This window comes from Parasteatoda tepidariorum, chromosome 9 (genome assembly GCF_982258835.1).
Source record: "Parasteatoda tepidariorum strain Cologne lab strain chromosome 9, Ptep-v5.0, whole genome shotgun sequence".
Taxonomy (NCBI): domain Eukaryota; kingdom Metazoa; phylum Arthropoda; class Arachnida; order Araneae; family Theridiidae; genus Parasteatoda; species Parasteatoda tepidariorum.
The window spans coordinates 52,132,075-52,158,197 of NC_141763.1; the positions used below are offsets into that span (position 1 = coordinate 52,132,075).

The 26,123-nt window shown below is 29.7% G+C and overlaps 2 protein-coding genes across 15 annotated transcripts in view; one reads left to right on the top strand and one right to left on the bottom strand.

The window, feature by feature from the left end:
* Positions 1 to 8,478, top strand: part of LOC107455860 (rap guanine nucleotide exchange factor 2) — a 368,973-nt gene extending 360,495 nt beyond the window's left edge. For 7 of the 10 annotated variants that reach the window (XM_087151806.1, XM_087151811.1, XM_087151809.1 and 4 more), the window contains 4 exons: positions 470 to 625; positions 2,256 to 2,333; positions 6,746 to 6,952; positions 7,818 to 8,478. In XM_087151806.1, coding sequence (XP_087007932.1) covers positions 470 to 625; positions 2,256 to 2,333; positions 6,746 to 6,952; positions 7,818 to 7,846 — 470 coding nt within the window. In that variant the 3' untranslated portion in view covers positions 7,847 to 8,478. The remainder of the gene's footprint in view (positions 1 to 469; positions 626 to 2,255; positions 2,334 to 6,745; positions 6,953 to 7,817) is intronic. The other 3 variants (XM_087151807.1, XM_087151810.1, XM_087151815.1) reach the window with 1 other exon arrangement.
* Positions 8,479 to 14,768: 6,290 nt separating this feature from the next.
* Positions 14,769 to 26,123, bottom strand: part of LOC107455859 (phosphatidylcholine:ceramide cholinephosphotransferase 1) — a 76,957-nt gene continuing 65,602 nt past the window's right edge. For all 5 annotated transcript variants that reach the window (XM_043045120.3, XM_043045116.3, XM_043045119.3 and 2 more), the window contains 3 exons: positions 23,939 to 24,114; positions 20,174 to 20,339; positions 14,769 to 19,450 (listed from right to left, as the gene is read on the bottom strand). In XM_043045120.3, coding sequence (XP_042901054.1) covers positions 20,190 to 20,339; positions 23,939 to 24,114 — 326 coding nt within the window. In that variant the 3' untranslated portion in view covers positions 14,769 to 19,450; positions 20,174 to 20,189. The remainder of the gene's footprint in view (positions 19,451 to 20,173; positions 20,340 to 23,938; positions 24,115 to 26,123) is intronic.

The following is a 26,123-nucleotide window of genomic DNA, read 5'->3' on the forward strand; positions in this document are numbered from 1 at the left end:
GCTATGTACCTTATGAAAAAAAAGGTTTATTTGCAATGAATTATAACTTAATAAATGCATATGGCAATTTTTTATAATAACTTATCACAATTATTTTGTTATGTTATTTATGTTACTGTTTTGTAATTTATGTCATTGTTAGCTTATTAACACCATATGATAATTTTAGGTCATTATTTATTAACTAATTTATAAAAAAAAAAATTCAATTTATCAATGCTGTTTGTCACTTCAGGCTTTGTTATATCACTCTCAGTTGTAGTAGATGTATTTAAGATTATGTACTCTCTTAGTAGTTCTTCAAAAAGAAAAAAACCTGTCAAATTTAAGAAAAATACCTCATATATTTTATGTAAATCTACTTTTTTTTAATTTCGAAGTTTTTATTTTCCTTTTAGTAATATATTGAGATTAAAACTAAATATTAAAGTGTTCTATTAAATTCACTAAATCAACTTCGTTATTTTAGGTTCTGTGACTTCAAGTGATAGCAGTAGTACGAGCAGTTATCATCATCATACCCTTTATGAGATTGATTCTGGACACGCCACAAGTTTAGATAGTCACAGTAGTAGCTCTCTAGGGTCATCCAATTCCCCACCTCAACAAAGAAATCAACGTACTGGTAAAAAATAACTCATATGATTGCTTAATAATTAATATTTTAATACTTTTTTCCATCAGTCATCGTTTCAAACTGCAATGTGTTCTTATGAATAAAATTAAACAATTTGTAAAGAGCACAGATCCCAATCAATCATCATTTCAAACTGCAATGTGTTCTTATGAATACAATTAAACAATTTGTAAAGAGCACAGATCCCAATCAGTCATCATTTCAAACTGCAATGTGTTCTTATGAATAAAATTAAACAACTTGTAAAGAGCACAGATAGTAGTACCACATAAACTAACCTACTATAGTTTTGAATCTGTTATAAAAAGAATCTTCTTCCGAATACTACACTGAAAAAGGTTTTAGTCATTCTAAGTTTGAATCTTCATTATTTTCCCCCTTAATACGCATGTAATTCTACCACTAATTTGAGGACTTTGGTGAATCAATTTATATTTTGACAATATTTTGTCTGAGTTCCGCTAATCTAAAGTTAAATTTTTCTTACTTATGCAAAATCTTGTCGATGAGGCATTTATTCCACCCTCTCTTTTTTTCTAAGTCCTCATTTACGCGATGTAAGGAATTTTTTTACGCAGATTTGTTAGAGAGAAAAACGCAACTTCAGATAAACTGCTGGGAAAAACTTTTTCATAGTAACTAGAAGTAATGAATACTGAAACAAACACAAGAGTATAAAATTAGTAATGTTAAAAGTAATTTCAAAATGGTAAGCATTTAAAAGATTATTCGCTGTAAAAAAAAAAAATTTTAAACTTATATTTCAACTGGGTGCGTAGCGTTTTTAAAAAGTGCTTAAAGGTGCTTGTTTTCGTTTTTTAAAAGCCCTTAAAGGTGCTTTTTTATTGGGTGTAGTGCTTAATTTTCCCTTTTCGAAAATGAGATTTTTTTAATCATGTCTGATGAAATACTTTCGGGCCCGCACGTGCATATACTGAGCTGGATTCAGTGGGTATTATTCTTGCACTCACTCTGCTGCCTTTTGCAAGAGATTTTCAATTTCAGGCTTCATTTTCCATCCTCTAAAATCGAACCGAAAAATCTTATCTTTTTATGGTGGCTAATGTAATCGAGAAAAGAGTTCTTAGTCTGAAACTAGTCATTTTATCATGATTATGTAAAGTCTTTAAAAATTATTCTGCATTTTGTTAATGTATATAGTGCTTAAAAATATTTTTAGTGCTTGAAAGGTTATTTTTGTTAAAAGATTTGGCTATGCACCCTGTTTAATTATTGATTTTGATTTGTAACAGAAGAATTATTTAATCAATGTGATATATTTACTATCCTTTTTATTTGGCTTCAATTAGATTGAATTAATTTTTAATATTAAGACATAGAATTCTTGAATCGCATATTTCAGTAATCACTTTTCAGCACACTCAATACCATCATAAAATCAGTGTTTTGATCTTATTATTGGGTAATTAAAAAAAGTTTCTTTCTCTCCTTAAATTTTGTAAATGTTACTTTTGTGCATAAAAATGACAGTCTTTTAAATGTCTTCGATGTACAAGAGAAAAAAGAAATTAAGTACTAAAAGAAGAAAACTACACATTGAGAAAAAAATTCAGATAATTTATTCTTCCAGCATTCACATCTCTGCTTTCATTTTCAGGGTCACATTCCCCTCCAATTTTGCGGATGCGGTCCTTTCCCCATATGAGTGTGATGCCAACTATACCTGGATCACAAGGTAGGAAATACATGTTTATAGTAGTCTCTGTAGGTTATATCCATTAAGAATACAGGGAAGGTATTTGTTCAGTAGGAACTCAAAGCTAAGTTATGCAGAAACTATTTAACTTTCACAAACATCAATCAGGCATAATTGTGTCACTGAGTGGGAAAAAATCCTGAGAATTTTATGTGTAAAAAATTATGTACCATATTACAAAAATTATGAACTATATTTAACATAACTTTTTGAACCATTATTTTTAATTAAATTACCTTCTACTGCAGAATATCTCACCTTTAGAGTAACTAATTCAATTTGCTTTGTGCAAGAATCACGTGAATATGAATTGCGATGTTGGATTTTTAACTAGCGTCAAAGTCGTGATATTTGGTTTTAAAAACATGTAAATATAAATCATAATATTGGATTTTTAAATCGTTTGAATAGGAATTGTGATGTACGATTTTTAAATCGCGTGAATACCAATCGCAACACACCGCTTTTAAATCAGGTAAATACAAAAACGATGTTTGATATTAAAATTGCGTGAATAAGAATCGCAAATTCCGGCTCAGTTCCACGTATTCAAAATGGCAAAAATACGCCAAACCAGGCTCAAAAAAGTGTCTAAACATCTTGTTAACGGGATTTAGAACAAGCTTCAAAATTTTGTCTGATTATAAGTTTTTGATTCGTGGAAGTGTGCGAACCAATGGTACAGAATTCTGCGATATTCACACAAAAATCGCATGCCTTGCTTCTAGTTTTTAGACACTGTGAAATGATACGGAATTCCGAAGTACCCGTGAAATACAATCACCCCTGATCAATATCATTTCTTTGTTGCAAACATTCCCAGATAATAGCAACTATTTGTAGTCACTCCCAAGTCAACATTAAAACATGGCTAAAGAGAATTCTGTCGAATTAAAGAGTGACAACTTTGCTGGCAGACATTTTTCCTTGTTCGCAGCATGTTTATGAAATCATGAACAAACATTAAAACAGTGGGGTAACCTAAGCCATATGAAAGAATTAATCCAAATTATCATGGTATTTATATCACATTATTCATGAAATATTGATGCCAGGGTGTTTCCACATCAAATTAACCCATTGTCAAAATTTTATTTTAACCTTTTTTTTTAACATTATGCGCCTTAAATTTCAAGTTGGTAAAAATTACTTGGCAAATTGGTTGAGCCATATTTTATAAAATGCATTACAAAAGTAGATGTTTAACTCTTTATTCTCAAGTTAGAATATTATGTAATTGTAAAAGAGTTGCCAATTTTCAAAACTCTGAACATGGGCGGATCGTGAATTTGTGGGGCCCTGGGCTGAAACTACGTTGGGGCCCTAATAGCCATTTTGTCAAAAAACTGTTTTCTATATTGATATAGATAAGTATATGAATGTTCTGTTTTGTTCCTTGTACTTCTTTATTGAGTCAGAATATATATTTTTTGGATATTTATTTTGAAAGTCAGTCATTTCATGTGAGAGTATGTCATTAATGGTAGATAAGTATACAGAAAAAAATAGGACAATAAAAGAATTTTATAAATTTTTTTTATTTATTTATTAAACAGCAACTGGTCCCGTAGTGGACTGATCGTTAAGACACGGTTCCCAGCAGATCACCGAAGTCAAGCATCACTGGCTGCTGTCAGTGTGCAGGTGGGTGACCCACTTGGATCAGTCTGCTTAGGGACCGAGGGTGTGCGGTGTTGGTCCTCGTTAAACTGTGCTACCGTAAAGTGCTCGACTTCGCGTGCAGGTCGTTGGGCTACCGAAGCGGAGGTGCCATCCCCTCTGCAGAGGATCAAAATTGTGATGGCATGTCTTCGGATCATCCTCAGGGATGCTTCCCAGACCGTCGCCAATAGCCCATTGTGCAGATCTAGTGTGACGTAAATGAAACTACAAACAGCAACTGGTTCCTTAGGACAGGACGCAGTCAGCTGGAAATCAGCGCTAACCTCTGATTGGTCCATTTGTGAGTTTGATAGTATACGTCATCGAACGCTTATCTTGAACTACAATTGCCGTCTAACTCAACTGCAGTTGGATTACAACGTGACGTTAACCACAGAAGCAATGGCGGACAACATCCAACAGCACATTGAAATCAGCCGAGATTTTGATTTTGACATTAAACATAGCTTCTTCATTAAACATAGCACTCTTCATTTAGCTCAGCTATAATGTGTTTTTTCTTGGACAAAGTCATTATTTGTTCTCTAAAACACTGGTAGACAATAACAAGATCAATACAAATTCAAAATAAATATTTGTTTACCTTATTAACGCATGCGCAATGAGAGATAATGTCTGCGTTGGACCGACTGCTCACGTTGAGCTAACAAAAAAGTTTTTTTTTTGGAGTCAGCTCTATGTCAACTTTCCGCTGACGCCCAGCTAAGGCGCTTGTCCTAAGAAACCAGACCTTCAGGTGTAGTTATGTTATATAAATTATAAAGCAACCTTTCTGCATTTTTGTGCTGCAAATTCCTTTATTTGTTCATCACATTATAAGCCCTTCGTTAAATCACAATTTATGGAAAGAACTGATAAATGATTTAGTCGATGGTTCGACATTGTCGTCCTATATTTGTTTTCTATATATGACATCCTGGAGAAAGAGCGCTCAGCTTCACAGCGAGTGATTGGCAAAGTTAAAAAAATCCTTAAGATAGTGTAGCATAGAATGATAATGTGGAAAACATCAACAAATTTCTCTTCATAAATTAGCATAAAAATTTCACTGCAAGAGGTGTAAGACTCTGGCTTAGACTGAAGTAATTAAGATTTTAACTTAATGAACTCATTCACTAAATGCTCGTCTACGTCATCTGGATAATAATCAACAATATTACGTGCACTTTCCAGATCTATGTTTTCCATATTTTTGTCTTGCAAATCCATTAAAAATTTGAATTCCTTGCTATACATCTCATAGACTTGGCTCCTTTTATTTAAATCCATAATCAACTTATCCAACGCGATGTTTAGCGTGTCTCTTTTAAATTTTTCTGCGCCGTATACTGGTAATTTATCTGTAGACTTATCTGAAAATTTTTGAGTAATGCATCTCTTGTTTATGTCATTGTAGTCTATTCCCACACTAGTATTTAATTTTTTAGCTTTCTCTTCATATTCCTTTAGCTTCTGATCTGATTGGTGCCTTATGTTGTTCACGAAGTCTTTTAATGACAAAACTAACTTGTTGCCTTCACGTGTCAACCACACTAACATTGATTTCTTATGTTCATTAGAATTTTCATGATTTTCTAAACAAGTTCCTATGTGTTTTCAATCAGAAAATCCGGTTTTGTATTGGGAAGGGATTTTAGAAAAAAATGTTTGCAAGTCAAACAAAAAATAGTACCAACCCTGGTTGAATAACATAACCAAGATCTTTCCAGTGACTGACCATTTTTCATTTTCTTAATGAAATACCTATTTGAAAATGTTCTGTTTTGTTCTTTGTACTTCTTTATTGAGGCTGAATATATATTTTTTGGATATTTATTTTGAAAGTCAGTCATTTCATGTGAGAGTATGTCATTAATGAAATCATTAATTAGCGATTCTGGCCACAAACCCACGTCAACATATTTCTCAAACTTAATATTCTCTAAATTTCTTTCCGCCTCGGTATTACCGTCCTCTTGCTGAACACCAATATAGTTTTCAGTGGGATAGGAGGGTTGCTGGTAGTCAAGGCAGTTATTAGTAAACTAAACAAGTGTGTCACTTTGACGACGAGAACAGAAGTGCGTAAAAAAAATTACGTCGGGCGTTAAGCGGCGCTGCGGGAAGTCCCCCGTAATAGACGCGAAAAAATACAATGACCAAAAACTAGCGACTGGTAATTCCCCGTTCCGTTCGATAGACGCGCACATGCATGGGTTGATTGATCTCAGGGTTGCCAACCTTATAATAGTTTTTTTTTTAAATATTAGATATTTTTTTTAATTCAAAATATCACCTATTGTTTTCAGTGGGAACTGGGGCCCTTTGTATCCACGGGGCCCTGGGCTGCAGCCCAAAAAGCCCTTAAGTAGATCCGCCCCTGACTCTGAAACAAATGGGGTTAAAGATTCCAGAACTTGGTATTTTTCATGGGAGAAACAGGTTAATTTTGAAAGATTGTTTTAAAAAAAAATTTATTACTCCATTATGATATGGAATAATTCTATCTCATAATCAAGCAATAAAAATTCAATTACCCACCACCAAATGTTAGAATGGTGTTCAATCAAAGATTCTTGCCGTCTAATGAAGGAAAAAAAAATAACACTAAAAGTACATAACTTCTAAATGTAAATTAAATTTGATGCGTTATGTCCACAGAACATTACTTATTTGAAAAATGTTCACTTCCAGTAAGTTGATTTATGAAATAAAAAAATTCTTTACAGCGATTCAACATCCTACACATGTCCTCCCACCTCCACCCCCTCCCAGAAATGCTCCTCCTCCACCCTATCCCAGATCACATCGACCACCAGACTACACAATAGCAGCCCAAATGGCCGCTAGAAGTCGACAGATGGTCCTTGGAAGGGCACACAGTGTTGAAGGATCCACAAGTTATTATGGTGATTGCACAGATCCTGATGACGACGGTAAGCTGTATACTTTCTCTGTGTAGTTTTTTTTTTTTTTAAATCTGCATCAAAAGTTTACTTTTAGACTTTTTCAACATTAACCAATAGGTAACCAATAGGTTTCAACATTAACCAATAGGTAAAAATCCTTATGCATTTTTAATTCAACTAGCATTATAATAAAACCTACTTTGAGATAAGGACAGACATTCATAAGATTAGCTGTGGAATGGCGGAGAAAAATAGTAATAAATTAAAAATGTTAGTGTCCTTAGTTGTTTCTTTTTCTTATGACTTTATCATAGCTGGCAACTCAACAATCAGTAGGAAAAATCCAGTGGATTTTACGAAATAATATAAATTTCATGATAATTGTTGCATAATGTACTCAATATTTTACGCATAGGGAATTTTAGGGATTTATATAGTCATCAAAAATAGAAAAATTGCAATATTTTCCAGTTATGATGGTCATTAAATGAACTCGAAATGTTATATGTCAGGGGTGGCCAAGCTCCTTTAAAGTCGAGCCATTTTTCAAAATTTTAAATTTTTCGCGAGCCGCAATTAAATACTCATTTAAAAGGTATTAAAAAAAATAATTTTTACAGGAATTATATTTATTAAAAACATAAATAAAATTACAAAATATGTGTATTGAATTTAAATATTAAAAATTAAGCACATTCATTTTACTTCTCTTGATAATTTGGTGAATAATTGGTGACGGCACTTCTCAGTAACTACACAGATAGATGTTTTCAAACATTTGATTTAAAGTCAGTATACTGTAACATGATTTGCTAGACTCATCTTGGGTTGAGTTTTCAACATCAAAACTGGATAAAACCTCTCTTCTCTAAAAGAATGCTTATTTTTTTAGATGATGAAACCCAAGTATCAGCTGTGTGAAACAGATGAAGATTGTCAATTCAAACATTTTTACGGGTCCTGTGAAAGCATCTCATTTTCGGTATTAAAGAAGCCATCCTGATAAATCTTTCTCGTTGCAGTGTTGTCAACAATATATCAAAACTCTATTAGGAAGATTATCAAATTTGAACCCATGTCAAAACATGTTACCAAAGAAGAAAGGACATATGTTTTATAAAGTTGGTTACACAAAAAACCAGATTTTAATTTTATTTCCAGGCGTGTCTACAGCCTGAAAGAACCCATTTTATACATAATTAAATGTTGCATGTTTATATATTAAGTCTTGTACATAGAACTCATAGTGACTCAAGGTTTCAAAACTTGTATAATTTCGTTCATTAAAAAATACATTGTCGACTATTTTATCAAATTGTAATTTAGTACAAAAAGATTATGTAAATTCAAGTTTTTAACTTTGTACCATCAGACCTCCTTTATACAGCATTATTCATTTCGCATGTAATTTAATGGATTATTTTTTAAACAGCTTCTGTTGAAGTTCATGCTATTATTCTAAATGAGCAGTCTTTCAAAATGTTTCATTTCATCACTCCATTTCAATCTCATTTTGTTGTAAACTTTTTCCAGTAAAGTTATTTCAGTTTTTATTGGATGTCTTATTTCTGCGTCAAGTTTCTTTTTCTTTATACATTACATTGTTTTTGTTTTTTTTTTCATGTGCTTGTTGTATTGCAAATTAATAAAAATGGCAATCTAATTATTAACATATCTCTAAAACTGAGTGGAGGAAATTGCAAACAAAAATGATTTTAATAACTTTCTTCGGTACATGGGAAGGTGGAATCTGAATATCATCTAGTTAGAGCAGTGGTCAACCTTTAAGCCATGGTCCGGGTATTAAAATGGTACCAAGCCAGCCAAGTAACATTTAATTATTTCTATTCTATTTAAAGTGGTTTATTTCTCTCATTTTTGTGACTTTCTATGAGGGAGAGGTTAAATACAATTAAATCAAAACTATTTCAAATATAAACGTCCACCCTCACCAAGCTGAGGTAACATAAACGGATACTAATGTAACCTTCCCTCATATTCATGTCCCGCAGTGGACTGATCGTTAAGACACGGTTCCCAGCAGATCACCGAAGTCAAGCGTCAGTGTGCGGGTGGGTGACCACTTAGATCAGTCTGCGTAGGGACTGAGGGTGTGCGGTATTGGTCCTCATTAAAACTGTTCTACCGTAAAGTGCTCGACTTCGCGTGCAGGTCGTCAGGCTACCGAAGCAGGGGTGCTATCCCCTCTGCAGAGGATCAAAATTGTGATGGCATGTCTTCGGATCATCCTCAGGGATGTTTCCCAGACCGTCGCCAATAGCCCATTGTGCAGCTCTAGTGCGACGTAAATCAATCAATCAACCCTCATATTTATAGTACAAATAATTATTGGAAAAAACAGTATAAGTTTAACTATTAAGGTTCTTTTTTCTTTGCCCTTATCCTGAAATTCAATGATAAAAAAAAGTAAGAAATTTGATAGTATAAATAAAAACTTACTATTTTGCCCCTGTACTATTTATTCTATAATATTAATTTTGATGACAAGTTGTTTTTCTTTGTTGTAGGTTGCATATGTTCTATTTAATTTTCTAAAAAAAAACCAGTTGAAACAGATTTTACTTAATCTTTTCATTAAAATATTAAGCAGAATAATACTGAACAAAGTGTTGGTAAATCATACCTGCTCGAATAGGATATAAGTAACCAACAATTGTCTTGTGACTGAATTGGAACTATCCAAAACAAAAACATCAGACATGAAAAGATAAAAATTCTCTCGTGAAAAATAGTTATGACAAATATTCCTTTCACACAAGATCTTAAAGTTGAGAAGATTAAGGCCGATTACTTAGTACACCATATTTTGATATGCATCATGTTGCACTGCTAATGCATTATAACAGCAAAAAATATAAGTTTCCCTTCAGAATGATGATAAATTAATGTTTGTTAATAGGTGTCATTTAAAGAATATATGAGAAAGTAATTATCAGAGAAAAACATAGTATAACACTCACTGTCTTTTTATCAATATATATATATTTTAAATTATAATAAAAATCAAACACAAAAACTTGCTCTTAAATTAACTTTCATTTTTTTTTTCATTCAAGTACGAATGAAAAATTCGGCCTTTTATTAATAAATCCAGAAACTTTTAAAGAAATAAAGATTATACCAGTCTTAAATTAGTATTTGCAAATTACCAATTTCAATCCTTAACACTCATTTTAAACTTAATGTCATAGAAATTAGAATTCACATTCTTGGCATGAAAGAGGTTCTCTAAGATTAAAGTAAAATTTGTATATACAGCTGACAGTAGTCGCTCCCATTAGTAAAAATTACTGTAGAACATTAAAATGATATCTTCATAGGATAAGATCTTTAAAATTTTAAGACTTAGCAAAATAACATAATACAAGACCTTTTCTCAGTATAGCTCATTTTTTCATGCTTAATATTTTTTTTTAAAAATGCTCAGATAATAGTTTACCAATTTTATCAACTTTCGACTAAATATATTCGCAGGAAATCAAATATGTAGTTTTAAATATTTTATTATATTACTTTAGTGCAAATGATTAGGATTTTCAATAAATCGATTTTACTGTAAATCTCCTGCTATAGTAAAATCGTTCCGATCAATCTTAAAAGTTCATTTAAATAACAAAAGTAGTGAATATGTTATAAGGGGCCGTTCAAAAAGTATGTACGTCCCGAAGGGGGGAGGTATTATACAAAAAACGTACATTATAAGCATTCACTAAATTTAAGTTTGACTTTTTCCTACACATGTATTATACATATGTAACATAATATGTATGTAACATTATACATACATAATAAATACTTAATTTTATTTAAAACATAATTATTTTAATTTTTATGAAAAAGGGGGGTAGACTAATGAAATGTATGTACTCTGAGGGAGGGGATGAAAAATGGAGAAATTTAAATTTCTCCATTTTTGTGTGCATACTATTTGAAGGGCCCCGAAAACTTAATCAGTTTTTATATTAATATCAGTAGTTTTCCTTTTTTTTTTTTAAGTACCTTAATTTTAAAGAGTAAAGGGAAAATAAACTTTAAAAAGTAGAAGCAAAGAGTAATGTCTCAGGTACAAGCCATCAAAGAGGCCTGGAAGCTAAATTTTAATCAAGCTATGTTACCCTCTTTTTATATTCAATAGTGCTGCCATCTATTTTTGTAATTATTAAAAACAAAGATAATTTACCTAGAAATAAATAGATATGACTTAAATCAATATAATCATTTAAAGTATTTGCTATTAATATTGAGAATGAAATATTACAAATAATCTCAACTTTAAATATAAACATATTTTACTCTCAATGAATAATATTTTAATTAACCAGAGCACAATGATGTCTTAAAGATCAAAAAAATTTATGTAGCAATACTATATATATTCACAAAACAGCAAATTTCATCTTTCAAAACTAATTATTCGAAGCAATTATGTATTATGAAAAAACACCATTATTAGAGCTGGTTTAAGCAGATTTGGTACAAATTAAAGAGGTTTTAAAAGCAACTATTTACTCTAAATAAAATATTACAAACAGGAAGGGGAAAAAATGTAAAACAAAAAAAAGGGGGTTAAAAATATTTTATGAAATTTATTTTTTACTTAATAGGATTTGACAACTATTTAAAGACAACTTGACTTTTATTTTTTGCAGAAAATAATTCTCTATACAAGAACATAACGAAAAGTTGTCCATAAGTATAATTTTAAAGCTTTTTACTTAAATCTTCATATAGTTATGAAACATATGCTAGTGAGAAATAAAAAAGTCAGTTGTAATATAAATTAGCACCTATAATGTAATCAGATAATGATTGGTGTCGAAAAAGGATGGAAAATTTATTCACAAATCATACCAGAAAGATTAATCTTTTATACAAATTCATTCCTGAGTAAAGGTGTTTTTACGCCCAAAAAAATAAAAGTAGGAAAATTCCATGTTTTTTTACATCATTTGTTCAGTAAAGGTGTATTTTTAATAAGTTAAATCCTATTTATTGTGTTTTTATGGGAAGAAATAGCCAAGATATAAAGTGTGGAGTTGTTATTCATAACAACTGTACGTAACACATACAAATTTTATGACATACGTCATTTTTTCCTGGAAATCATTTAGCAACATCATCCCATAAATTATATTATTGAAGCTTACAAAAATTAAAATCTTACAAAAAAAACCGGGCTTCATTGCAAAGATGCAGTCTCATCAAAACTAAAAATAAAGCACGCTTGAATAATTTTATGATGAAGCTGAAATGGTTGCCAGGAAAATGTGATTGAAGTTTGAAAACACATTAGTGATGCAATTCTGTCTTAGTTATTTTAACACCTCTAAAATCTTCCTTAAATTACTTTAAATTTCTTTTTTATCCCCCCCCCCAAAAAAAAACTTAACTTTTAGTTTGTTGTTACCTAAATATTTTACCATATAATATCTCTAATTAGAAAACTAACATCTTAACGAATAACTAATAGTAACAAATAACTTTAGAATACTAAAATTAAATATTACTTCAGAAAAGTGTCAAGTACAGCTATCATAATTTTAAAAAGCATTTTATTAATATTTCCCAAAATGTATAATTATTTAAGATCGGTTTTTCATATTAGAGATATTTTAAATTAAGATTAATTTAAAAAACAAGGAAAAAATAATACATACCTGTAATTTTAAGATTCCATCTGATTAAAATAACTTGCCGATCGGAAGTTAAAACTAGGAAGAAATTTTTGCTTCGCGTTTTGACACTCCACCAATAAAAAACTTTTACCCACGGTTGGGTTACCACTCAATTTAAGAAACAAAATTTCTTGACTTTCTCTAGGTTTTCTGTGAAAATCTTAATAAAATTTCTAAAATATTATTGCAGTATGTGGCTATATTTCTTTAGAATTAGATTTATTTAATGAATAAGTAATAAAATTTGCTTTTTGACAAAAATTATGCCGTATCTTAAATCTGCAGGAAAACACTAGGACAAAATTTAACAAGTAGATTTTATAATACTCAAGTAAATTAATCATGGATAAAAGCATTATTTTGTACAGGAACAGAGATAAAATTTGAAAAACTCAATGAAACAATTTATTCGAGTCTAGTCAACTATTACATATTACAAGTATTTTTTAATTTTTAAAAACTTAGAATTATTTAACTAGAAATATAGTTATATTTGAAAAAATTTTAAACTATATATCTATTTTTTTAACAAAGAATATTTTTGAAATGAATATATTATTATATATATATTCATTTTGTTCATTTAAAATTCATTTTTAGAATTCTAAAAAATAAATTTCTTATGTTAAAGCTAATTTTCTTCAATAAAAATAAATGTTAGATTTTGAAACTAATTGGTTACCATAATGTTATTTTTCAGGTTTGTTGAAAGATTTTTAGGCAAAAAATTGCATTAACCTTGACTTTTTTTTTCTTCTCAAAATCAAATTCCCATGAACTTGGGGAACCCTGTCACAAATATAGAGAATTGAGTCTTTTTTTTTTTTTTTAAATTCACATCTTCAAAAAAATTTCAATGTAACAATCAGCAGGGAAAAAAAAAACACCGAATCATTCTCTAGCTTTTCAAAATTAGACTAATAACAATTGTAATAGAAAAATTCAAATAATTTTTTCCTTTCAAAATTAATTTTTATTCCTGGGGATTACAAAATTATTAATTATAAATGGAATTACCCCTTCAACAAGATTTTTGTATTGCTGTTTTTTATTATTAAACAGCTTATAAATGAATACATTGATTGTGATAGAAATTTAGTCATAGATGTTAGTTTTATAGAGGTTTGATTTAATAAGACGAAAAAAAATCTCCATCGTGAAAAAGAAATTAATTGACAATTAATCTTTTTTGTCAAATAAACTTTTACAATTGTAATAGGATGTAATATAGTTAAAAATAGCAGCTAAAGAAAATTTCAAAGATACAACCACATTGGTTCTTCCATTAACTATTAATTTCTTTATTTGTTCTTTAAATTTGTTGATATTCATATGTCTGATGCCCTTATAGACATTACCTATTTCATAGCTTTTAAAATTTCTTCAATTTAAATTTTTTAATCATTCTTAATCCTATCATAATTAAATCAATCATTAAATTTTGATAACATTTTATAAAAAGCGAATCCATAAATACTTTAATTCTGTTCTTAACAATCAATGACTAACTTTTTAATTCAATACAAGTGTATAAATCATTGATTCAGTGTTGTGACTTTTCAAATACTAAACTCTATTTTAAATTTCGTTTTTCTGTAAGCTAACATTATAAAAATATAATTAAAAGAATTAATTGAAAACATTATAAAAATAAAGTAGCTAGAAAATAAAGTTAAAAACAAATTTTGATATCTGATAATGGTGATGCTGAATTAATGAGTTATAAACTCATATAGAATCAAAAAGTCAGCTGTTACATTGTATGTTAAAAAAAAGAATAAAAACATTTATATTAGCTTTTTATAAAATGTGATAAAAATTAAATTATAATAGGATTAAGAATAATTAAAAAAAATTTAATTTATGAAATTAAAAAAATTTTAAAAGCTTGGAAATTTTTAATGACTTCACTAAATGATAGCCAATTATTGAAAATCTTTCTAGAGAAAACAAGTGTATATTAGTTTTTTCCTCAAAATCTAATATTTCATTTTATTTTTAAAAATTTTTCTGGATATAAGGTACATTTAAAGTTAATTTCTCGTTTTAAATACATAAGTTTCACATACACTCATAAGGCTAATTCAGTTAACATCAACATTATTAGTTATTACATGTGAGCTTCTTTTCAAAAAAAATTCTAAAAATAGAGTACAAAAATACATTTATTGTAAACGAATTTAAATCTTTTACAACTCTATATCTTTCACTTTATGCTGCAGAAATACAAATATTAGATATAAAGTTGAAATATTTAGTAACATTTATATACATTTAAATGGATCTACAAGGGCCTCTTAATAGCATTTACAGTACAAGTGTGCTTAAGAAATAAATGCACTTCATCAACCAGTAAAATACTAAATTCTCATATATACACATGAAAATCTTTTTTTTAGCGGAAATATCAAACTATTAATAGAAAAAAGAAGCAAGTATAGATCCAAAAAACATTCTTTAAAAGAAAAATTCATCTTGCATTACATATAACCAAATGCACTTTTTAGTAATTAAAAATGTATACATTTGCAATAGTAAATTCCAATAGCATTAATAATTATAATATCAAACATTTTGGTTTGGATAGTCAAGTCCAGCTTAAATAAAAGATCCTATATACAACATATTATAATTTATAAAGCAATGAATAATGTTTATAATTTTCCAAAGGAGTGATCTGAAATTTGTACTTTTTTGGCATTTAATTTTAATTGATAAGCATGGATACTTTTAATTTGGCACCCCTGTTTTTTTTTTAATGTAGAAACAATAATCGCTAAAGTATAAAACATAGAAAAGACAAGAATTATGCATCATCAAATCTCGTAAAAGTGAAAACTTACTAATTATGAGTGCAATGCTCAACTAAATTTAGAAATATGTATGTTGACATTTAAAACTCTTAGTATTTTAAACATGAATACATTCTAAAACAAGTACACTTTAGTCTAAATCTAATGAATTTATGTATATACTCGCAGTTAAGCCAATAACTTCTAATTACAGAAAGAAAAAAGAATTTGCTTCATTTTATTACAATTTTTTTTAAAGAAAATTTTTAATCTCCAACTACAAGAAAAAGAAATATCATAGCATTGAAAAAGGTCGCATCTGCTGAAGAAAAATCAAAAAAGGGAATTTATCTTCAACTATATCAGAAATTAATATCATTTGATTGCATTACATATAAAAAAAAGGGGGGGATTTTAAGGGAGAAAAAGAAAAATAAGAAATTTTCAATCAATTACTATATGCAAAAGCAATACGAAATAGAAGAGGATTGTATTTAGAATGTATAAAAATAGGGGGAATTTTAAGTGGGGAGAACTTCAATCGTAATCTACTATATAAAAAAATAATATGGGATAGAAGGAAAATTGATGCCTGAATGGTAGTACTTTGCGCTTACGTGCCACAGGTAGGTTCAAGGTTCTGTCCTCGGATCGAGCAAGAATCACTCATCCTTTCAATGGGTCTATAAAATGAGTACCAAGCATGCTTGGTGACGAAAAAGTGGGGATTCCGCATTAGGCTGATCACTCAACCAGAACATTTGTGTCTGCAACTCAGAAACCAAGGTCAAGAAAACTGGGATGAGCATAGTAGGTCTTGGCCCTTCATGGGCTATTCCGCCACTGATGTTAGTTAAGAAGGAAAATTTAAAGTAAGAAAAAAGAATAGAATCAGCCAATGGAGAGAAGAAAATAATCAGACATTTCATATACATACATTTTATTAAACTTGGTTCTAATATATCCCATGAATTATCTTGAATGCTTATCGAAGCAATGATGAATTTACACGACACTTAATTTGTCAATTGTAAGAACAAATTGACCCTTTTGCTTTGTATTAAAGAATAGTAGGCTAATACACGAGTATATACAATGTTTCATTTCACCTGCTAAGCTTCAAAATTGACAAAAATTGAAATAAACTTATGGCAGTATCAGGGAATGTAATGTATTATCAATGTTTATAAAAAAAAATTACCTAATACAGTGATTAAATTGGGCTTAAATTAGTGTAGTTTTTTTTTAAAAAAAAACTATCTCACTTTCATGCAACTTTGAAACTTGAAGCAATAATGAATAAATATAACTATTTACAAATAAATAATGATACACAAATATTTCAATTTTCAGGAAAAAATACAAAGGTTTAGATTTAAGAAGTCAATGTTAGGAACATCAAATCTAGAAAAGGTATTTAAAATAGCATTCCCTGAGAAAAATAATCTTAAGAGCAAGGAATTTATTATTCATATAATTAACATTGAAATATTTAGCAAAAAATAATGTACTCAAGTAGACAAAAATAAATCTATTCTAAAAAAGAACAAAATAAATAAACTACATTTAATTTTTAAACTGCTTTGTTTTCAACTAATTCTTAATATTTAGCTATGGATTCTATGATAAGTACTTTAGCCATCGTAATAATAGAAAATAGGACAAAAAAAGCAGAAATTTATGCATTTTAGATAATAAACTGATAGAGATCTTAAAGTTACAAGCCTAATAATAATTCCATTGTGAATCCACTCTGTTTACTTTTTTTTACAATAGATTTCCACATGGTTTTGAAATTTTCAAATTTCATCCCATACTAGGACATGGAAATTTCTTTATAATGCCCTAGACTCACAATGAATCAATTGTAAATTCTCATATCATATGTTTCTTGAACACTATTAACATTGATTTCTAAATGGATCAAAAATCTTGATGTTTTTAATAGGATATTGTTACAACACGTGAATTTTGAATCGTGCATTTCAGCACCTCATCACTTTCAGAAATGCAAATCGTGAATTTATGTGTTCTTCTCAATCATATATTTTTTTTGTTGGTAAATACAGTGGATTTCAACGGATTTAAAAATCCTTTTTGTGTATATATATATTACAATATTATATTGAAAACCTCTGGATCTTGCCCCAAATTCAAAATTGAAAAAGTTAATTTCTTTTCAGAATTGAAAAAATTATATGATTTTCAGAAGTTTCCAGATGTTAGAGGCTGTAGTGTATTTCAGTTGATATAACATAAAGAGCAAATGGGCAGATGCATTGAAAGAGGGAAATATGTATTACTAAAAGAAATAATAAAGACCAGTACTTTGAAAGGTACAGAATTCATCACATACCCTACAGGAATAGTAAGGGCAACTTTTTAATAATTGCCCGCCTATAATACATAATTGATAAAAACATTTTTAAAAAAATTGAAAATTGATTTTATTTAAGAAACTGTGCTAAGGATAAAAACTATCATTTGAAAAAGGGTAAAACTTTGTAGCTCTGAAAGTATTAACATACAATAAGCTCTAAGAATGACTAATAGATTTAAAGTAGAATTTGTATAGGAAAACAAATATTGTTTTAATAAATATATTTTCATTGCAATTACACTAAAATTTTTAAATATGATTTGAAAACTAAATGTAAGCAATTCTAAAGAAAGAAAAAACATTCAATACAACCAAAAATATGATACATGGGCAATATTTCAATTATTGTGAATGACATTTAGTAAATAAAAATAATAATAATATAACTATTCTAACATACTGAAAACATTTTTAATTTGATGACAATTGTCCAAAAAATGCAAAAATATAATTCAATAAACTTATTCATATTCAATGTTAATATATTTTTGAGTTTGCATAAGAAATGTTTGGTTTTAAGATGTATTCAATAGTTTTTTGAAATTTTACACATGAAAAATATAATATTTTAGTATTTAAATTATAAAAGGTCCTTGAATGCTTAATCACAATTTTTTGCTTAACTTGTATTTACAAAAATAAAATAACTTCAGCACTATTATTTTAATAATTTAAAGAAAAGACTTAGTTATTAACAAATAAAAGTTAGTGAGTTTAAAGAAACAGCAAAGTAAATTCAGAAACCAAACATCTCTCGTATACCTGAATTTAATTATAGTTCCAAGTATACATCGGTATACGACATTTAATGAAACGTTAATTAAAAAAAAATATGATAATCTATAATAATTCTAAAAAACACTCATCATAACAGAACTAAAATTTCATTAGCAAAAACAAAAATTATCAAATTGAACTTATTTTATAAAGACAACCAAAAAAATTTTTTTATAATTTTATATAAGAAAGAAAATTTTGAAAGAAAAAAATACTCTTTTTTAAAAAAAGAAATTATTATTAGTTTCACTTACTAGTTGGAATTAAAAAAATATATTTTGCATAAAGTACTTTCTAATCTCAGAATTTTTCATATTGTTTATTAAATTTTAATATAACTTTGGACACACAATGATTAAAATAATGTATTGAGGTAAAAACCAGGAAATTCAGTTGCAGAATAAAAGACATAACTTCACAGATATGACAAAAAAAAAATTAATAATAATAATATTTTAAGCACAAACATAAATTGAGCATCACTCAACAATTGCTAATTTGACTAAAATGTTCATATAAAATTGAGTTCTACAATGTGAAAAGTACTTCAGTAAAAAATTAGAGAATCCCTAATGTGACAATCGAATCAATAATAAGAAGTGAAACACTGATAATGTTTATTTCTTTTATTCAGTTCAGTCGCTCACAGAACAAACATTCTTTGCAATCAACCTTCAAGAGAAAATAGCTTGCTAATGCAACAGTTTTATATTTACTGATAATATGTAAAAGGAAAGGAAAAAGTTTTAATATATATATATTCTTGCACAAAGGACGCGCTCAGATCTCATTTGTTTGTAAAAGAAAATATAGATCACTCATAAATATGATGTCAGAGCAATGTGGCCAACTGGAGAACATCTACGACATCCTGGCTGACCTAAAATGTAAAATATCAATCTAAGTAAGTATCATAATGGAAGTTAAACAATTTAAAAAATATTTTACTAAAAAAGAACAGTACACCATGGAATTTTAAGAAATTGAATGAAAGTTTAAAGACAATTTAATATTCACATTAACCACATTCGCATTTCAACTTTTAAATTAACTCATTTTTTTAAGCTTTGATTTACTAAACAATAATTTTAGACACACAATTTCCTGAACTTTTATTAGATTAATTTTAAGTCAATTGGAATGCAAAGAACATAAATGCTTAAATAATTCACATAATTCTGGTATATTTTACTTTTATATCGGCATTTTGCCTCAACTATTATGTAATGCAGTTAACTATAAACTGCATATCATAACACATGATCTCAAGATATACATAGAATTGTCTAGCTTTATTTGAAAACTGGATATATTCACTTGAATATTATAAGAAATATCTTAATTTATGTGACAAAACTAAGTTTGCCAGATTGATAGCTACATTTAACAAATAAGGAAAATTTGGCCAATCATAATTTTTAAAAATTGTTAGAAACAATATTTAGCTAGTAATTATTTATGATAGTAATTACAGTTTGTAAAAATGTATAACTCTCATGCTTGATATACATTTAAACACAAGAACTCTTTGATAAACTGCTTTTATAACAAAATAAAGGTTTAGATTACACAAATTCCAAAAATATACCATAATCTAACTTACCACATATTCAACTGTGCTAGGATATTCGTGTATGTTTTGAAAATCTCCTGGGCCAAGGCAAAGGCCACTCATACTGCCTAGGCACAACCCCACCAACATTCTTTTCAAAATAGCTGAAGATTGAGAACCACCAAATTCTTGACAAGTAGTTATTATTTCCAGGTACCTAAAAATGCCTTACTGTTAATTCTTTATTTTTTTTTTCAGATAAAATTACACTAAGATTATGTTGGATTGACATCAAGACTAAAAAAAGTAAAACATTCTCTCCCGCACCTCATGACATTAATTTATCAATCGGGAGGGCGGGTTACGGAGATAAAGCTTACAAATTTCGAAATTAAAGGTATGATGGGCTCAGTATTAAGCACCAGCCATCTTCACTTCTCAGACAAGTTGCTACCTATCGATCTTAACTCACTGGCGGTTTAGCAAATGGGCACAATTGGGAGAATGTTTCTCCTTTACACACTATTCCCCTATCTATTAAAATGAAAAAACCGGTTTTGCTAACGAAAAGACTGCAGGTTAAAAAGACATTTTACTTGCAGAACCGTCAGTGGGTTAATCTGGATGGGCTTCACACAGCCACCAAGATTAGAATAATTGCAGAACTGTCAGTGGGTTAATCTGGGTGGGCTTCACACAGCCACCAAGATTAGAATAACTTGCAGAACTGTCAGTGGGTTAATCTGGGTGGGCTCCACACAGCCACCAAGATTAGAATAACTTGCAAAACTGTCAGTGGGTTAATCTGTGTGGGCTTCACGCAGCCACCAAGATTAGAATAACTTGCAGAACTGTCAGTGGGTTAATCTGGGTGGGCTTCACGCAGCCACCAAGATTAGAATAAAGTTCCCACACAAGAACATCTCAGTGCCTAACTCACCCTGTTTCTTCACCAATTTACAATTAATTATAAATAGAACCGAGATGGCTCAGGGGATAGAAAGTTCGCCATCCAATGAGGGGAACCTGGTTCGAATCCCAACGATGGCTGGTCGATATGAATCCGCATCCAGCTTGCCCCGACCACAGTACTGAAGTGAAATATCCTCAGTGGTAGAAGGATGAGGAGCCCCTTTACTGTCAGGCTAACCATGGGAGGTTCTCGTGGTCTTCCTCGCCATGTAACGCGAATGCGGGTTCCATCAAAAAGTTCTCCACTAGGGCAAATTTCTTATAATACTTGCGTGAGTTCTCTTGTTTTTTGGATTGGGTTCAAAATTACAAGACTACAGAGTTAAACATTGGTAGTCATAAGCCTAAAAAATTGAGTCTGCTGTTCAAGGACGGTTATAAAATAAAATTAATTATAGACAAAAAAATATACATAAGGATTTTTTTTAACTAATAAAAGTACACAATTTCACTATTTTAGAAGAAAATAAAATTTCACATTCAATTCAACTTTGATTTCATTATTATAAACACACTTTTTATTTGAATTGGGGGGGGGAAAAATTTCACTAATAAAAATAGTTTACTGAATTAAATAAGAACGAAAATAGAGAGTATCAGTAAAATATCCACAAAAAGATTAAAACCTTTCTTTTTAATCTGATTTTTTCTGACTTAAAAATAAAATTAATTATTGACAAAAAATTATACATAAGGATTTTTTTTAACTAATAAAAGTACACAATTTCACTATTTTAGAAGAAAATAAAATTTCACATTCAATTCAACTTTGATTTCATTATTATAAACACACTTTTTATTTGAATTGAGAAAAATAATTTTTTCACTAATAAAAATAGTTTACTGAATGAAATAAAAACAAAAATAGAGAGTATCAGTAAAACATCCACAAAAAGATTAAAAAAAATTTTTTAATCTGATTTTTTCTTACCTCATTTAACTTGCAATATTGTGTAGAATAAAGAAAATAAGACAATTTGATTTGATGACTAAATATTAAAACACATCTAGATAAAAATAAATAAAAAAAATAATAAAACCCTCATAAATCATATCCAAGAAGCCTTGAATATCATCCCTTTCATTTAAGTATTATAAAATCTGTTTAAGTAAGATAAGATAATTTTTAAAAGTAGGTTGAAATAACTGCTACATTTATGACTGTTACACTTTTTCACATATTAAGATAGGCTAATCAATAAAATTCTTTCGCTTTATGGAATCAAGGCCACAATTTTTCAGGGAATGAAAATAAAATACATGCTTTAATATTACAGTGCAATAAATTGAATTAATTTGGAATCTTTAAGAAATCTTTTTCAAAATACTAAAATTCTAATTAAAATTCCAACTAAATATTAATAAATTCTAACTACATTGACTTCAAAACAGTAAATAATCACAATAAACAGGATGCAACTGTATCAAAGATACAAAACAAATTAATATACGGTTCATTTTCAGAAGTTTTGGGGATATTTTACTTTTATAATTTAATCCATTAATGCTATCCATTAATTTATTCAAGTAATTTTAATTTATAACAGCAATTGAACAGCCGATCCAATTTTGAGAGTACGACTACCATTGTTCAGCTCAGTAGCCTTATGATTTTTAAACCCATCCAGACGACAAGGGAACTTTTTGATCAAGTATTGGGATAAACTAGCAGACATATTGATGGAATTAACTCATATATGTATTAGATGGAGAGGAAAATTGTAAGGTTTTTTAATTTTTTAACTGTGTTGAACAGCAGACCCAATTCTGAGTTTACAACTATCAATGTTCAACATTGCAGCCTTGCAATTTTGAGCCTAACACAGAAGACAAGGGAAATCCACGATCAAGTATTGGAATAAACTAGTCTGATGGAACTTAAAAATTTTTTGATGGAACTAACCCACATAAGTATTATTCTTTCTTTAAAAAAAATAAACTAACGAATACAAATGAATTCGTAAGGTGATATTGTCCATTTTTCAGCAGAGTGCGTAACCAAATCTTTCAACCAAAAATAAGCACCTTTTAGTACTTTTCAAGCACTCAAAAAATATTTTAAGCACTATATACATTAACAAAATGCAAAATAATTTTTAGAGACTTTGCATGATCACTATAAAAACAAGAAGTTTCTGACAAAGAACTCTTTTCTTGATTATATTAGACATAAAATGATCAAGAGATTTTTGGTTCCATCTCAGAGGGTGGAAAATGAAGCCTGAAATTGAAAATATCTTGCAAAATGCAATAGAGTTGAACATGAGAGTGCAATAATCCCACCGAACCCAGCACAGTAGACACATGCAGACTCACTGGAATTTCAGCAAACCTGTAAGATGATTAGCGCTTTCATATGCTATGGACCGACGGTACGCCGAAGTAAATAGATTGTCGTATGTGAAAATATTGAATAGAACAATATGAAAAGCGTGCTTTTGCATAATACGCGGCAAAAATCGGCATGGTAAAGAAGAAAAAAATTCTCATTTTCAAAAAGGAAAAATTAATCACCTTTTGAAAACACCCAATGAAAAAAGCACCTTTAAAGTGCTTTTAAAAAACGAAATTGAAACAAGCACTTTTTAAAAACACTACACACCATGTTTAGGATGAAAACTGAAAAAAGGTGCAATTTTAGCTGTGCCGATTCTTATAAATGCGCATTTTAAGCTTTGCTATCAGTAAGGTTAGGCATAACTATGCAAATTATTACATCTTTAGGAGAAGAAATTAAAGAATTGCACACAATTCAAGTACACTATTATGCTGTAATATAAGAAATATGCTAATAATTTACTTTTCTCATTTTTTTAAATGATGTAACTAAATGTGTCAACTTACTTTAAGAGCAGCATTATTAGCCATTGTATGATAAATCCAAAATACTCTAGTGGTTACATAATAGCCAATTACAACATCCACAGTGTAATGGCCACGTGAAAGAAGCACCATGAAGACACCTGAACAACTTGATATCCAGACCAGCCAGTGGAGAATGTAGAAGCGTTTAGGGCTATCTGAAATGCAAAAAAAGACAATCTTATTAACAAGAAATATTAGTATGCCTTATATATAATTAATTGAGATTGGAATCGAAAATGATGACAAAATAATTTATAAACAAGTTTATAATAGCTACATTTCTAAAATACTTTATGTAAAGAAAGAAACATCTCAGTAAATAATTAAACTTTCTTTTGAATTATAATGTACTAGTAACATTTTTCCAAGTAATAAACAACATTTTATTTTGTTGTGGTGATAAGCAGTAAGTAGCACTTGAAATAAATAGTTATGTTGTTCATAAATAGTCGGATGGACTGGCCAAGGAGAGCTGTTACCACGCTAATCCTTCCTCTTCAACACTTACCCCTTTTTAGAACATCGATCCATAGTAAATTCTGAAATTTCGAAGGGGTGGAAAATTCCTATGTAAAATACTTTATGTAAAGAAAGAAACATCTCAGTAAATAATTAAACTTTCTCTTGAATTATAATGTACTAGTAACATTTTTCCAAGTAATAAACAACATTTTATTTTGTTGTGGTGATAAGCAGTAAGTAGCACTTGAAATAAATAGTTATGTTGTTCATAAATAGTCGGATGGACTGGCCAAGGAGAGCTGTTACCACGCTAATCCTTCCTCTTCAACACTTACCCCTTTTTAGAACATCGATCCATAGTAAATTCTGAAATTTCGAAGGGGTGGAAAATTCCTCCCTGCCATCACTGGTATGCGGGCAAAGAGCCAGGTTCTTCATTCGCCCTCAATTGTGACAGAGCTTCTAAAACCGCAATTTCCAGATTAGCAAGCGGTCACATAAAAAGTCTCTCGTTTTTCAAAGGTAATAGAATCTTCAAGTTCTGCTCCAAATGTCAAACTGAGCAGGCTTCTTCTGAACACATCCTGGACTGTTTGGGACTTTTCAGAGAGGACATATACTCACCCCCCCCCCCCCCATCTGGTCCTCAATTTTCTTAGGGCCAACGGTCTGATGGATCTTGTCTGACTTTCAGGCATTTGGAGGACAAGCCACGAGAACAACAAAATAATACAAAAGGTAGTGGCCAAGGTTACTGATTACACATTCATTGTCTTGTATTTAAGTTTTAGCACTGGTGGATTTCTTTGCAAATCGTGCCCGACAACTTGTTAGTCTAGGTCTCAACTGAACAGTCTAGGTAATTTCAAACTGTTCAAATCCCAGCGATGGACGGTCTGACCACAGTGCTGCCATAAAATATCCTCACTAGTAGACGGATCAGGGGTTGGAGTCCTTTTGCAGTCAGGCTACCCATGCAAGGTTTTCTTCTTCATGTAACGCAAATGAGGGTTAGTTCGATCAAAAAGTCAAAAACGAAGGAAAATTTCTCCCAATACTTGATCCGGGTGCTCCCTTGTTTTCTGGATTGGGTTCAAAATTAAAAGGCTACAGAGACGAACATTAGTAGTCATAAATCCGAAAAATGGGTCGGTTCAACGACGGTTTTATAAAATAAAAATTTTAAAAAACTATTTTAGAATTAAATGTGATATTTGAGTTTAAAAATTAATGACATGAAAATAAAAACCTGTGAATGTCAAGTCATATTATAAATCAGATTACAATATTACTATTACTAGATCACTAGGGGGGGGGACATTTTCTGCTTGATAGCCATCTTTAGTCTGATCAACACACATTACTAGAGTTCATACCAGCAATGAAAACTTAGTGGTCCACTAGGACCACTTAGGTATTCTTTTAGTGGTTCAAAAACTTATTATGGTAGTTAAACTTTAGAAAAAAATCTAACTTTACAATTACATGATTCATGTTATAGTACACATCAAAAGTTATTGCCATTTATAACACTCTAAAGCCCATAAAAACTGAAGATTAGTATTTATTAAAATCAAGTGTAAAAAAGCTAAAATAATATTATTAAATAGATTAAACATAGAGGCTAGAATGCTGAGACCAAATCAATAAATAAATGAGGTAAACAGAGAAGAGCTGACAAAATATTACATTAAAAATTATC